The 15794-nt window shown below is 39.7% G+C and overlaps 1 protein-coding gene across 3 annotated transcripts; it reads left to right on the top strand.

Moving 5' to 3' along the window:
• Nucleotides 1-300: 300 nt before the first annotated feature.
• TNFAIP1 (TNF alpha induced protein 1) lies at nt 301-15190 on the top strand. Of its 3 annotated transcripts, none has more exons than XM_059829307.1 (7): nt 301-600; nt 2699-2868; nt 3313-3315; nt 5677-5760; nt 5863-5915; nt 8352-8547; nt 9802-15190. In XM_059829307.1, exons 1-7 carry the CDS (start codon nt 384-386, stop codon nt 10018-10020), a joined length of 942 nt encoding a protein of 313 aa, XP_059685290.1. In that variant the 5' UTR covers nt 301-383; the 3' UTR covers nt 10021-15190. The 3 variants fall into 3 exon arrangements, with proteins under 3 accessions (XP_059685290.1, XP_059685291.1, XP_009814671.1); XM_059829308.1 differs by having other exon boundaries at nt 8421-8547; XM_009816369.2 differs by lacking the exon at nt 3313-3315 and having other exon boundaries at nt 5671-5760.
• Nucleotides 15191-15794: the final 604 nt, after the last annotated feature.

Genomic DNA, 15794 nt, shown 5'->3' on the forward strand with positions numbered 1-15794 from the left:
AAATAACAGGAAGCCCAGGAGAGTTTCGTGTCCCTCACTAACAGTAATGCAACCATAACTTGACTGCATGGTGCTGAGCAACCATGATATTGCTGTGTGACTGGTCTGAAAAATAGCTAAATCTTGTTTCGTCAGAATATGTGTAGATGTGTCCTTAGGAGTCTACTGAAAGTATCTCCTCTTTATTGTGGGCTTCATGTTTTTGTTGTAAATGGAAATTCCAGGCTTCTGTATTGATCTTACGCATTTCTGTTTCAAGGGCCCAGTGGTTATGACTGCTTTTGCCTTGCCGTCCTCGTCTGGTGACTCGTGACTCTTCACCAATCACGGCGGAATCCGTCAAGCCCACGCTTTGCAGGGTTGTCATCTACCTACAGAAGGAGATGTCGGGGGACACATGTCTAACCACCACCCTTTGTCCACCTGCAGGGCCCAAGCCCAAAACTTGCAGCTTCAAAGGGGGCAGCCTTGGTAACAAATATGTGCGACTAAATGTCGGGGGCTCTTTATATTACACTACAGTACAAGTACTGACCAGGCACGACACAATGCTTAAGGCCATGTTCAGCGGCAGAATGGAAGTGCTCACAGACAAGGAAGGTAAGGGCATGTCTTTTGTCATTGAGAATTTTGTAAAACAACTGGGTTTGATGGTGGTTTTTTAAATATCTTTAGACTACTCTCAGTTAAGGATGTAGGGAAAGATATATTCCAAAAATAACTTGGAACATTAGGCAGCCAGCTCCCATTGGCGCTAACAATCCCCTGTCCTTTATAAAAATGTGTTCTTTTGTTACTAAAATTAACTAGCGGAAGAACTGGTTCTTTCCTACGATCACAGCTGGTATGCAGATTGTTGATGTTGTTATGAAGACTGAACAGACAGTATGTGGGTTGTCATTTATGTGGTGTCATGTAGTGGCATCATTCGAAATGCGTATGTGGGGAGGTACATTCAGTTTTCATCTTTAAAACTCGGAATAGCCTTGCTTGCTATGTTGAAAATTCTTTTTTTCCTCATCCCGGTAGCATGTTCCACTTGTGGCTTATGAAGCTGTGACAGTATTTAGCCGTCAGTCAAGGAGTATGTCACCTCCTGCTGGACATTGAATATTGGCATTGTAAAAATCTGCAATAAATTATAGAGGGTAGAACAAGTAAGAAGACCAATATCAGCAGTAGTTACGAGTGCTTTCATTTTCCTGTTTTTAGTAGTCCAGGGCAAAATGATACCTTAGGAATGGGCGTTGTGGCGCTGTGGAAAAGAGGCTGAGAGGTTGGCAAATATTTAACCTCTTGGTGTTTCTGGACGCTCATATGTGAAAGCTCTTCTGCATGCCCAGATTACATCAGTTTAAACCTGGTGCATAACAGTGTGTTTACTTAAACTGAAACAGCTCCTTGTGGATTTTGCGTATCATTTAAACCAAGTTCCCTTGAGTAGGCTGGGTCTTGTTGAGTGTTACATACAACTAAATCCATTCAGTCCAGCAGTTTTGTATAAGAGCCTCAGCCTGAATGGAGGACAAGGTTTATGTTCTGACAGCTACAGCTGGAGAATGCTAGCAGTGGTTTTAGCCCACTTTGCTATGTTGTTTTCTGTACCTGGGTCCCAAAATAACACTTTTCGCCTGCCTTCCACATTACGGAAAAGGGTTTGGCACTGTATTAAGCCCTCTGCCTGTGTGTCCCCTACGTTACTATTGTTTGCCAGCAAGTCAGACATCCTGTTTCCTAGTAAATGTGACTTGGGATGTTTTAAAATTGCAAGAACTGTCTGTCTACTGCTGTTTCCTGTGCTGCGTCCCCTCTCCGCTCCCTCCTAATCTGTCTCTGCCCTGTTCTTCGCTCCTATTTGGAGACTAGAACAGCCTTTTTCCCATACTCTGTTTTCTGGGCTACTCTTACCTTTTAGTGTCTTTGGAACACTTCTCTTTAACTCTGAACAACAGCAGATGATGTGGTTGGAGAACTGCCAAATCCTTCTTGTTAGGCCACAGAACTTAGCCCAAATCTACTTGTTGCAAACATCTGTGAATTCTCTCTTTTAGTCTTTCCTTGGCTTTCTTAGCGATTAAGTTTCTAATTGCCCAGCATTACACTGTAGCAGCAGTTTTTACATGTATTCCCATACAAATACAGCACACCCCCATTTTGCCGGGAATATGACAAGCCTCTAAATAAAAGCAGCAACTTACCTAACAGTAATAAGCTTTTTTTTTTTTAAAGTTTGAAGGGCTTGGACAGTCAGTTAAATAGATGTAAACTGGCGACTTCCTATAGTAGTTAAAAGGTCCATTCCTTTAATCAGAACCTAATACAGAAAAGACAAAGCACAGATAATAATTTTGGTTAGGCAGCCCACTGACTGATCAATTGATACAGTGCAGTCAGGTTCCTTCAGCAATTTTAGTGTCTTGTGATAGGAAGCTGAGTATTTTTAGCTTGAGGCTTTTCTTTTGGGATGCTGGAAAGTAGTGAGAACGTATGGGAGGTAGCAGAGGAGTGGTTCCACTGTCAGTTTGTGTTCTGTAACCAAATTCAATTTGCTCAAAGTCAGTAAAGACTTCCACTGAATGAAATGGGAAAAGTATCATGTGCAGTTTCAGGAAACATTAGGCTTATTTAACCTCTCTGAGGAGCTTTTTCTTGCCCCTAGTGCTGAGGTGATTGAAATGATGTGATGGTTATTTTTTAGGCTGGATCCTTATAGACCGTTGCGGGAAGCACTTCGGAACAATTTTAAACTATCTCCGAGATGACACAATTGCACTTCCAAAACACAGACAGGAGATCAAAGAGTTGATGGCAGAAGCCAAATATTATCTCATTCAGGGCCTAGTGGACATGTGCCAAGCAGCCCTGCAGGTAAGAAATAGAAGTAGCCTGCGAAGTTTTTGGTGGGTGTTTTGCTTGTAAAATTTACTTAAGACAACTTGAGAGAGTATTCCATGGCCTTAAGAGATGGCATCAAGTCTTAGATGTACAAGACAGCCTGGAAAGAAGACAAGACAGCAGTCAGGTAAGTTGTAAGATCTTATCCAGTACGTTTATTAAAGCCATAGTTATCCTTGCTCTGTATGCACACCTGAGATTCTGCAGTGCTTTGAATAAGAGATGAAGTTTAGTTTATGATCTCCCTGGAAATGTTTTCAAACTCATGTGCTATCATGGCACAGCCTTCCGGGCCACAGGTGCCTGTGCTCTGAAGGCATTTAGTGCAATTAGTGAGGTGATTGCCATTATCAAGGGAGCTATTTCTTTGTAAGAAGAGAAAGATGATTGTCCCCTGGTTAGATTATGTGAATCTAGAATGTGCAAGATGTAGATTCGAGTTCCTGTCGTTTCAGAGATGTTGTTTCCCTTTGTGCTTCCATTCAGTTGTCCAGCTGCCCCCAGAATGGGGATAGTAGCACTTTTCTACTTCACAGGGATGCCAGGAGGATGAATAAAGTAGAAACTGTATTCACAATTTGTCATTTAAATAGAGGGACTGGTTCTTTTCTGTTTCTATTTTTTAAATTCTATTTAGGAAATAGATAGTGAATGAGTTCCTCCTGTGTGAAATGAAATAAAAGCCAGTAATTTAAAGGAAACTGATTGAATAAACATGATTATTTTAAGCATATGTTTTAAAGGACCTTATGGCATTTGTCTAAATTTCCCCCAAATTGTCACTTCTAATCAGATAATATTTATAGGCAGAATGGGTTTGAATCTTTGAAAACATGGTAACTTTTTTTAAGTTTGAATCTTAATGGAGAAAAGGACGTATATGGTAAGCACTGATTACTTTAAGGACTTTTCTTTGTATCAGCTTACTACTAATCTTTGCAAATATGTAAGCCCACAGTATCTTTATTCACTTTACCTAGTCCCTATGAGTTAGCTGATTTGAAATCAGCTTGTTCTGCCAACTTTCTAATAAGGTTAGCCCAGATGCAATATACATAACTTATTATTAGTCTTAAGATTGTGAAATGAATGTTTCTTGCAGGACAAAACTTAGTAATTAATGCCTCATATACTAGCTTCAATATAGTTCTTCTACCTACTGAAAGAAATGCAAAGCCACACTGACAATTTTCACAGAATCAGAATCACAGAATCAGTACGGTTGGAAAAGACCTGTAAGATCATCGAGTCCAACCTGGGGGGGGGGGGGGGGGGGGGGGGGGGGGAACCCACAACACACAACATCAAAAAACCCACCAAAAAAAAAAAAAAAAAAAAAAAAAAAAACCAAACCACAACACAACCACAAAACCCACGCCACACAACAACAATAACAAGCCACAACCCACCCAACACCACACAGCACCATGTCCATCAAGCTACATCCCACAATGCCACATCCACACGCTCCTTGAATACCTCCAGGGAGGGTGACTCTACCACCTCCCTGGGCAGCCTATTCCAGTGTTTCACCACTCTCTCAGTGAAGAACTTTTTCCTAATGTCTAGCCTGAACCTCCCCTGTCGCAACTTGAGGCCATTTCCTCTAGTCCTGTCACTATTCACTTGGGAGAAGAGACCAACACCCACCTCTCTGCAACCCCCTTTCAGGTAGTTGTAGAGAGCGATGAGGTCTCCCCTCAGCCTCCTCTTCTCCAGGCTAAACAACCCCAGCTCGCTCAGCCGCTCCTCATAAGACTTGTGTTCCAGACCCCTCACCAGCTTCGTCGCCCTTCTCTGGACACGCTCCAGCACCTCAATGTCCTTCTTGTAGTGAGGGGCCCAAAACTGAACACAGTATTCGAGGTGCGGCCTCACCAGAGCCGAGTACAGAGGCATGATCACCTCCCTGCTCCTGCTGGCCACACCATTTCTGATGCAAGCCAGGATGCCGTTGGCCTTCTTGGCCACCTGGGCACACTGCTGGCTCATATTCAGCCGGGTGTCGATCAACACCCCCAGGTCCTTTTCTGCAGGGGAACTTTCCAGCCACTCATCCCCAAGCCTGTAGCGTTGCCTGGGGTTGTTGTGGCCGAAGTGTAGAACCCGGCACTTGGCCTTATTGAACTTCATCCGGTTGGCCTCAGCCCATCGATCCAGCCTGATTTTCCTTCTGGTTTGGAACGTAAAAACCTTTCTTCTAAAAACAAAATGTTCTAAGGCTTTCCTATTAGCTATTGAGCTTTCCTTAATTTGCTACATGAGGAATCTGGAGTCACAGACTGTGCTACACGCTTTTGATTGTTGCATTTGTATCACAAGGGGCTGAAGTCCCGTTTCAGTGACGTGATGTTCTTGCCAAATGTTCAGTTCATAGTGGCTGATACTCTTATATACTGCAGTTTTGAGTTGATTAAAACTAGTGCAAACTCTTACTATCCTTTTCTTCAAAAAAGGACAGAATAATAAACCCACTTAAACCAAATATGACTTGAGCTCAGAGTCCTTGCTATAGCTAAGAAGGACATCCACCTGCATCCCAATATTTCAATTACTGCTGCCTTCTGGGGATAAGAAATCTCGCTGCTGTATTTCTGGGTTGCAGATCAAGGTAACGCTGTGTGGTTACTATGGCAATACAGAGCTTTTTTCCTTTGCATCACAGGATTTGGGAACATGGCTGGAGGGGTTGGAGAAGACAGCAGCAGGAGATGTTAGTTTTAGCATTTATCTCTCTTGAGTTTATTTCCTCTCTCTCTTCTTTCTTTAAAACAGGACAAGAAAGACTTGTATGAACCTGTCTGTAGCATCCCTATTATCACATCTCCAAAAGAAGAAGAGAGACTGATAGAATCATCAATGAAAGTAACTGCTTTCCCACAACTATCCAGTGAGAAACTGAATTTTTGCTAAATGTATTCAAACACAAAACTTACCTTTTCTGCTTTTTTCTTTCTCTCCCAATAGCCTGTTGTTAAGCTGCTTTATAATAGAAGCAACAACAAATACTCCTACACCAGGTATGTCAGTTTTTTCCCCAATGTAATGGGAAAGTGTCCCTTTGACTACGGGAATGGAGGAAGATGTGGTACGACCTAACTTGGTCGTTCTGTTTGTTTTGACTTTTTTTTGCTTACGAAAGTGCTCTTCTATGGATCTCTGTGCAGTTATTTTTGACTGATGTGAATCTAAATGGGGGGAGAACACAACAAACTATATCTGTTGAAGTCTAGTATACAGTTCAGTTGTGTGAGAAAGATGAACAGAAACAAGGGACAAGAGATAAGAACGATAAGGCTATTAATATTGGCTGAAACTAGAAGTAACTTAGGTAATGCAGCTGGTAACCAGAGCATTACTTCATCAAGGCAAAGCTAACGCAACCATGATCCATACCTCATCAGTTTAGCTTTACTTTTGAGTCTGCATATACCTCTGCCAGCACTTTTTTTACTCTGACCTACAGAAATTCTTGATGTTCCAGTGCCTCTAAGTGAATAAATTATTTGGTTACAAAGGAAAGTATCTGTTCTGCTCGGGAACAACCCAGATAGGGCCAGGGCAAGAATTTACTGGCTTTCCTCCTACATAAAGTAACATTATTTATTTAGTTTTATGCTGTAACTATCATGATCCCTTTGTTACAATGCTGTCAGAATGGCTTTGGATTTTCCCAAACCAGTCATTGAAACTATGTGAGTAATTCTTTTATGCTATGCAGGATCCTCGTTTTCGGCCTTTTCAGTCTGAGATGCAATCTTGGAAGTATTCTTCTCTAGACAAACTGATTGTCTATTTGTCAGAGAGATGGATTCTAACAATCACAATATTTCAGGGAGTCAGGAAATGCTACCTGCGGGAGTGCTGAAGAGCAGCCTGTTTTTCAGCAGACTGCATTCTGTATCTGCCAGTCGTATTGCACTCCTCCCTGTGGTACCCTTTAGCTTACGGCAGTGATGCTAAAGCAAGCACAGAATAGCATATTAGTCACCATGGATCTGGAAATGTAAACGAACTAGTAATGAGAGCAAGAGAATCCTAGATACCAGGAGGTGCTGGTATCTTAGCTAGCTGTAGGGTTCTAATTATTCCTTGCACATGAATCTGCATGCCTTGATGGTGTTTAAATGAGGCATCTTTATTTAAAATTCCCCCGTGGCTGCTAGCAAGCAAAGATTTTTTCCATCTATTCTTCCTAATCGACAGTATAAAAGGAGCTTTCTTAGTTACGTTGTCAGTGTGGTCTGGTAATGAAGACTTCTACATTCTTTTCCCAGCTCTGCCACTTGGTAGAGCCTGGGACTTGTCACTGGCTGAATCCCAGATTGCTTTATCAAATGATTCTTGCGAGCTGAAGATTTTTTCTGGTTGCACAGCACGCTTTTTTGATTTAGATCTGAACAGAAATACTTCTCAGACTAAGTATTTTATGTAAAGCCCAGTCAGCTGTTCTTATTAGCAGTGTCTAGATTCACAAGTATTTCATAGCCTTCCTGGAGCACTTGCAAAAGTTAAGATACTGCATACAAAAGTACGATGACATGTCTCTGGGTAGATTCTTGGCAGCAAGGTATGAACCTTGAGCTTCTGAGTCCAATGAGTAAGGAATTCTACTGTTAAAGCTAGCAAGGTTGGCTTTGTCATCTAGGCAATAATATGTTCTCTAATTTCCCCATATCCACACATAATTTCCCAGCTATCTATAAAAAGAGACAAAGGAGCACAGAATACTTAGCTTGAATATAGCTGTATTGAAAGAAATATCGGAGGAGTAAGGCTTTTGTGTTTTGTTTTTTTACTTGATCAAATTGGACATTAATTGGCCATGATGTTGTTACTGAAGTAAAATACTTCGAATTTTACAAATAGCTTTCTGATAGCTTTATTTTATTTTAAAGCTGTAATAGCATGTGGGTTTTTTTTTTTCTCTAGAACATCTAGATCTTGCTTTGAAAAGTAATTAAGATCCTACATTGTGTTGGCTGTCCTAAATAATGTATTCAGCCTAAAAATTTGTATATGGTATCACTAGTGTTATGTGCAGAACACCTTGCCTTTTAGCTGGCCTTCTAACATGCATTGACTCTTTGGACTTTTACTGTTACTAAGCTAAGGAGAACTGCAGTTAGCATGTGATTTAATCGTCTTGAGCATCAGTCAAGAGATAGTTGTAGATAGTTGATGTAATGATTTGGGAAATTGTGCTGTCATTAATTATATAACTTGACCTCTAAAGGCTGGTGTGTTTGCTCATGGGGATCAGAGCATCTTATTTGTATCTGAATTGGCCATTACCCTCTCTTTCCTTGGCAGCATATGGCAATGAGTCACTACTTATTTGTATTCTGCAGTTAGAGCGATGCTTAAAACTGTGGTGGAATAGGCATATGAATTCTGTAGAGATGGCTGGTTGAAAAACCACAAAAACTACTCCTCCTTTTGTTGCTGTGTTTCAGTAACTCAGATGACAACTTACTGAAGAACATAGAACTGTTTGACAAACTCTCTCTCCGATTCAACGGCAGAGTTCTTTTCATTAAGGATGTTATAGGGGATGAAATCTGCTGCTGGTCTTTCTATGGACAGGGTCGGAAACTTGCTGAAGTCTGTTGTACCTCTATAGTGTATGCCACAGAGAAGAAGCAAACCAAGGTAACTGGAGTTTTACCCACCTGTCTCTTATGGTTTAAAAAAAATCAGGTTGATGATACATTGCAGAAAGATTGAGATTTTGCGTAACTTAAGCCAAATTGCTAGGGGCAAGCAGTATCACTTATTGGAAAAGCTTTGATACCAACTCTCCTGAATATTGACTGGAATTGATGGTCAGTGACATCAAAATTACTAGAATGACTTGCTGCTTAGGGGGCTGCAGGATGAGCTGGTGTCTTGGTAAAAGATGCTGCATACTAGATAGAATTCAGAGAAGACTAAATAAAGTAGCAGGTTTGAAGAAGGAAAGACTGAGACTGGTAATTCTGAAAGCATTTTAGAACTAGTCTCTTAAAGTTGATGGACTTTGTGTCCCTAAAGCATGTAAATGCCATTAAATTCTTCTCTAATTAAATGAAGTAAAGATCTAATTCTGCTCCTAATTATACCTACATAAGTTTACTTCATTGCAGTTACTTTGTACTGTGTTTCACTTGCACTGATGTAATCATTGTATGTAATTGGACTAAATGGTTGTGTCTGGGAGTATAAATTTCTCCAGAGAAAATATATGCCAAAAAGGAGAAGACTGAAACTGATCTGTACAACCTGAATAACTGAAATGTATGGGATGAAATTAACAAAATGGAAACTTGAGCTCAAACGCTGTTTAGAAACATGATATTTTTATCAATGTGCTTTTATGTGCAAAACTGTAGAGTACCTGTTAAAAAAGAAGTTCAGCAGGAGTGCAGATTCCCAATAATCAACCTATTTTTATTTCCCCACATTTCCAGCGATTCTTCTCATAGTCTTCCCACCTCTGATTTTGCAAAGGTTACCTAAAGACTTGCTTTCAAGCACAGTACGTCCTAAACAGATGAGTTACGTGCATGAAAATATAATAATGATTAGCATGATACATCTACAGAGTTTTCCTAACTTCAGGAGTTAACTTCTGGCTTGCAGTGGTGCGAGTAAGGTGACCGGAGTCCAACATTAGCACTTAAGAATCAGAATGCTGTATTCTGTTCTACAACAATCTAAAAGAGGAGGTGAGATAGGCGAGCTGGTGGTGGGAGTAATCCCCTACTAGGAATTAGACTGCTTTGGTCATCTTTCTCATTTACAATTGTTTTACTCTCTTTATAGTGTATGTCTTTTTATGGCTTAAGTATTTTTTTACTTATGGCTATGTGTCCAGTCATGTTATCCTGTATAGATCAGGAAGAGGACGTGTGCTGTTTTTTGTAGGTTGAATTCCCTGAGGCACGAATTTATGAGGAAACACTAAATGTCTTACTATATGAAACGCCACGGGTTCCTGATAACTCTCTGCTGGAAGCAACAAGCAGGAGCCGAAGCCAGGCATCTCACAGCGAGGATGATGAGGGTTTTGAACTTCGTGACCGAGTGCGCCGAATCCACGTGAAGAGATACAGCACCTATGATGACCGTCAGCTTGGCCACTAGCATATGAGTCAAGGAGAAAGGGTTTGGTGTCAAGGCTTGTATTGATATTCTTTGAGGGAGATCACGAAGTAGGGAGGGATCAGTTGGACTCTGTGGATCAATCTTCATTTGGCTCTTTGGCTCCCTAGAGAAGCAAATGGGCATTTGTGCACATAAAGCAACAGTGAAGGCCAAGGGCTTTGAGAACTAAGATGTTAATTTTGCACCATGTGCTTTAAATACAGACTGGCCCCCTTTTTCATGCCACACGAGGAATGGAATTTGGAACACTGATTATGACAGTTTGTGGTTGCTTTTTCATATCTCATGACTTGCCAGCTTTCTTACTTCCTGTGAGAAGTACTGCTTTTCCTGAATGATGTGGCGTGATTTGAAAATCTTTTTCCAGATATCTGCCCTTTCAGGGTTTTGTATAATGGAACTTCCAGTTTTTAAATCAAGATACTGAAGAGGAGGTGGAGAGAACTTGAACATGACTACTCTTAGCAAACACTACATCTGATAACCCCCAGAAGAAGTGGTTAGCTATCCAATAGTCACGTGCACTGCATGTGTGACTTCCCCCACCTCTTTCCCCCAGTACACATACAAAAGTTTATGTTCCAAGATAGCTGTCTTTAAAACTCATTAATTCTAAGGCAAGCTCTTCCAAAGAGGTAAGAAGTCATCAAAAAACCTCCCCTTGTGAAAAATGAGAAAACTTTGAAAATTTAAATATATATGTAATGATTTGTTTTGGGAGATGGAGAAATGGGTATGGTGAAGGAAGGAACTTCCTCCAGTAAGAAAACTTCTGGAATAGATTGTGGCAGGGTCGCCATTGTTTAGGCTTGTGATGCTGTAATCCTGTTTCTATAAACAATGGCAATCTGGGGAATTAGTTTTACATTAGTTTTCCTCCTGTGGCCCAAAAGTGCTATTTGATGTTAAATTTCTCAGGCAGCAGGAGAAAAATTGCAGTGACTGGGGAAGTACAGACTAAACAACATTTTATAATGCTAGATAATGTTCACATACTGAAGGCTGAATTCGTTTCATGTTCTGAATCTCTTTTAGAGCATAGAAGTTGAAGTGGGAAGAGAAGAATAGTCATAAAAATCTTGTTCTAGCATGAAACTGCAAGAGGCTTTGGTCACAGGAGAAAGGTAGCTTATACTGAATTTTAAACTGAAATAATCACTTGTATTCTGAGTGCTTGGCTGGGTGCTAATTGTAACGGGCCTTTCAGAAGGTTGGAGTCAAGGCTGCTCTGCAAATTGGGTGTCTGGAAACAGTTTCAAGTTCAGTATGAAAAGTTGTTAATGTATTTTTAAATGTTTGCTTGTATGTTTCAGCTGTAGGTTACAGATTCAAATTTTACCACTGTCATAAACGGTTATTACTTGATGGCTGTTCATTGGCAGCTATGGATGTGAGACAGCAGTGGAGCATGCTCCACAACTGCTTTTATGTTCCCGTATTGTACACGAACATGGAAGCTTCAGATTCCATGACAGTTAGTCTTGAACTGCTTTGACCAGTGCGAAATTTACCTATAAGTTTTAAAGCAAATACTGCAAAAGCCTGACAAGAAAATAATCACAAATGAGTACAGTGAAGTCATAAGATGGTAGATGGTTGGGTAGTAATAGAAGCGGGGGAGGGAACGAAAAAATTATTTCCATTTGATGAGGCTTTTGAAAATGAAATTGTTGAGGCTTGGTAAGAAAACACTAATGGCTGCAAACTTTCGGGATTTTACTGCCTAGCCAGACCTCTACATGTGGCAGGCATTTACTTAATTCTCCTCACATTCAGGAAGTATCATTGCCACAGTAACGCACCTGCCTCTTTGTGAAAGGCCTCTCTAAAACTCTAATAACCTCTTTTCTCTTTATATTGCTTTCTGTAAGTTGTTGTTTTCCAGCTGGTTTTTCTATTGTGCCAGTGAAAATACAGCTGCTGAGATTAGTTTTGACAAAGACTTTCGTGGTTTTTTCTTTAATTCTGCTAGAGTGTGATGTGGATTTTTTTTTTTATTTTTTCCCCTCCACTGATACAATTTAAATTACACTGTGGTGGGTGCTTTGAAGCTACCAGCAGAGCCTGTAGTGATAGGGTCTTTGTGCTGTACTTAATAGGTTCAATTTATTCTCTTGTACTTTTTTTCATCTTGTAACAAATAAGACTGCCATTTAAAATTCGTATGTGGCACTTTTGTTTCTTGGCAAACGATTTATATTATTTTTTTCTTGTTACTATCATAGTGAAATGTCAACAGATTAAGTAAGTGATGCTGGTAGCCTTGCAAAATTGTGTTTAAAAGAAGTTCTAAGCAGAAAAATGTCATCTTTGCATTTCTTTTCCCTGGGGAGTATGGGTATGGGAAGGAGCGTGTGAAAGAATGTCAGATCTTTGTGCTAGTCCAGAGGCTTTCTTTCTGTGGTTGGATTCTGTACTCCCAGGATTCATATTGTAAATTACTACGCTACAAGAAGCAGAGAAAAGGTTGTGTTTTGGTTTAGTTGTTTTTCTTTTCCCTGTGTCCCATAGCCAATAAGTAGTATTAATTTCTGATTTGAATTTAGATTAAATTAATCTTGGAAACAAACTGCTTTGAGAACGATCTGGGTTGTGAGAATCTTAAAAAGTGCAAAATAACTCCTTGGTATTTGTGGAATGTGGAGTATCAGTAAGAACTGTAAGCAGTTATGAATGTTTTTTAAATATGTACAGATAGCCTTTTCATTTCACCTTCTTCTCTCATCCCCATTGATGCTCCCTTCTCTACCCCCTTTTAGTACTGATCACAAAATACCTGCTTTTAGATTAAGATATGACTAGAACTGGAACGATGTTTGGCTACTGTGGACAGAACACTCAGTCTGTAAGCTTTACTCAGAGTAATAATCTAATTGCATAAACACTAAAGTTTTGTCTATTCAAAAGATGTTTCAAGACCATGGTCTTGGTGTTCTTTGTCCTGGTAAGATTTTCAGGATGTGGCTGAGAGATCACAGTTAAATACCTGTGGTTGGTTTGACTAGCAGTTCTGTAGTTCCCTCCACTGGTGGACAGATCAGAATGGGAGAACATCAGGAAATCCTCTGTGTAGGTGTGTTCTGGGATGTGTGCTATTTGGACATGCACAAGGCTAAAATGATTGTAGTATTAGAGATCCCCTCCCTAGGAAGGGCTGCTATACTCAGGTTTCTGATAAAATCTGGAATGCCCCGAGTTATTTCTTACCTGAGTGCTTACGTAATTGGATAATTTACATGAAGTCTCAGTTGGTCTAAATGCGGACATGGATGCAGCCATTACTTTCACAGTTCATGGGTTGAACATTTTTCTAATACAAGTGACAGAACACTGTATTTTCTCTTAAGAGTCTGCTTATCTGGAACTGCTCCAATACAGGATGTTAACTGAATGTCCTTTCCACCAAAATCATGGCATGTTGATTTACACAGTCTCAGTACTACCAGGTTCTGATAATTTCGAATACTGTAGTTTTGATGTAACACATGCTTTGTATTTTCCTCTTAATTATCCTCTACTTAATTAAAGGCTATAAATTGTTTTGACAAGAATATTCTAGACATTCTAGAACATATTTTTACAACCTGGTATAATGGAGAAAAAGCACTGAAAAGGATAATGCAGTTTTGAACTGCAGCATTCACTTATTTCTAGTAAGCTGTCCACTTCTAGAGAGATCGAACAGCTGTGCTTCCTGAGACTCTTCTCTGCTGGCTTTAAATATCACAACTTATGATCCCTATTAAGACAATATAGATTTCTAATTATATGCATTTGTCTGCAAGTTAAGAGACTTGTAATCGTTTCCTACGTAGACCATCACCAATGGATGTGTTCACTGATGTGCCTGTGAATTTATAGTAGCCTTTAGGAGGAAGAAATGCCTTTCTGCCTCATTTGTAATGTATGAATTCTAATTACATCAGCTAGCGTTCATTAGCTGCTGGAGCTCTTTTTGAAACCTTACTGTCCTCTTCACTCCTAAATTTACACGAACTTCTGCGCATTCAAATATTTTATTAGCAGACTGAGAGAATGAATGGAAAACATTAACTGACATGTATACACAAGTACTGTAATAAAGGGTTGCATGTTTCTGTAATGGGGTCCTCACGTACTGCAAAACAGCCTCAGCCTTTCTACAGAGGAGACTTGGTGCCTTGAGTGAATGTCGTATGTTAAACAGCTTTTCAGTATCAGTGTTAATTAGGCAATAACGTCAAAAGAGAGAGCTCTGCAGGGTAGCAGCCTCCAACTGCTTGATAAATGCCGAGATAAAACTAAATGTTTAACCTTCACCTTGACATTTAGTTTTTGGAACAGGAGACATTTATCCTATTGTAACGTTCCATTCCACTGACTTTTTCTCTCTTGCACTTCTTGATTAAAATATAAAATAACTGACTGAGGCTGGGAGGGCATTGGAGGGACCGATACTATAGTGTTATTGAAAAGCTGCATTCTGCTTGGAACAGGCAATGCTTATTGTGGTTTTGATTAGATTTTTTTTTTCTTGAGGTTTTTTGATTTTCAGACACGATTCACTCGTAGAAATACTGATGAAGTATACCTTAACTGAATGTGTCTGGCCCAGAAGTCCTTGTTTTACACAATTAGATTATATTCTCTGACAATCCTTGGCATTAAATCTTTACAGCCAAATTTCACACCATCCATTCTGTTAGGAGAACTGAGGTTTTATTAAGAGATGAGTGGGCATGAGCCCTGTTTCCAGTGTTGCCACTAACTCAATGATATGCAGCAAGTCAGTTTTTCTGTATGTGCATGATTTTTCCTCATCGATAATAAAATGGTGGTAAGACTCTCCCTATTTTGGAGGGATGTTGAAGCTTAATTTGTTTAATAATAGTAAAGGACTTTGGATTTCCATAGTATTTTGTATCCAGAGGATAGCAAATATGATTGCTGATCTTGTTTAAACTGCTATTCTGTGATCAAGCTGTTTTCTTATAGCATCAAGCTTTGCTTTATTTTTATGTCTAACTTCTAAGGGTCAGCCTTATTGATAAAATACTTAGTTAATGCAGTAATGATATTAGCTATTGATTAAAGTGTTTTCTCTTTTATCAGTGCATTAAATGGAAGTGGAACACTAATTTTTAATAAAGTGTTATATTTTGTCTTCTGCGATTTTTCTCCAGCATCATAACTTTTTATTCGTCATGTTGGTCTCTGCACCTTTGTTCTGCATTGTAGTTGTGATCCTCACTAAGTATTTAGGATTCCTGAACCACAGAAATACTGTATCAGCAAATGGCTTTTGTATTATATGGAGCTGTTGCTACCTTTCACCCATGCCCTGCAAGTGCAGGCTATTTGTAGGAGGTATCAGTGTACTTACAGGTATGCTGCAGACAACTGGTTTTGATCTTCTCTGGGCTTTTCCATCAATTGTAGAAGAATTTATTGGCTGCAGTAGGTTTTCATGTTCATGGAAATAGCTTTATTTCCTAATAAGAATCACAGAGCATTTTGATCTTTCATTAAGTCTACACACAATTTGTATTACTACAAAGGTAACCTAACTTGTATTTTGAAAATCTTTAACCTTTCTTGACTGACGGAGCAGCCTAGCAGGGCATTAGATCCAGAGATTTAGTCTGTGTTCTGCAGTAGGTGTGCTTTTGAGGTAGCCAACATAAGATTATCTGTCTGTTTTCTTTGCTGCTCTTACCCTGCTTTCTGAGCTAAGCCATAGGTGTTTTTTTTGTTGTGAGCAACAACCACAAAAA

This window comes from Gavia stellata, chromosome 25, assembly GCF_030936135.1.
Source record: "Gavia stellata isolate bGavSte3 chromosome 25, bGavSte3.hap2, whole genome shotgun sequence".
Classification (NCBI taxonomy): domain Eukaryota; kingdom Metazoa; phylum Chordata; class Aves; order Gaviiformes; family Gaviidae; genus Gavia; species Gavia stellata.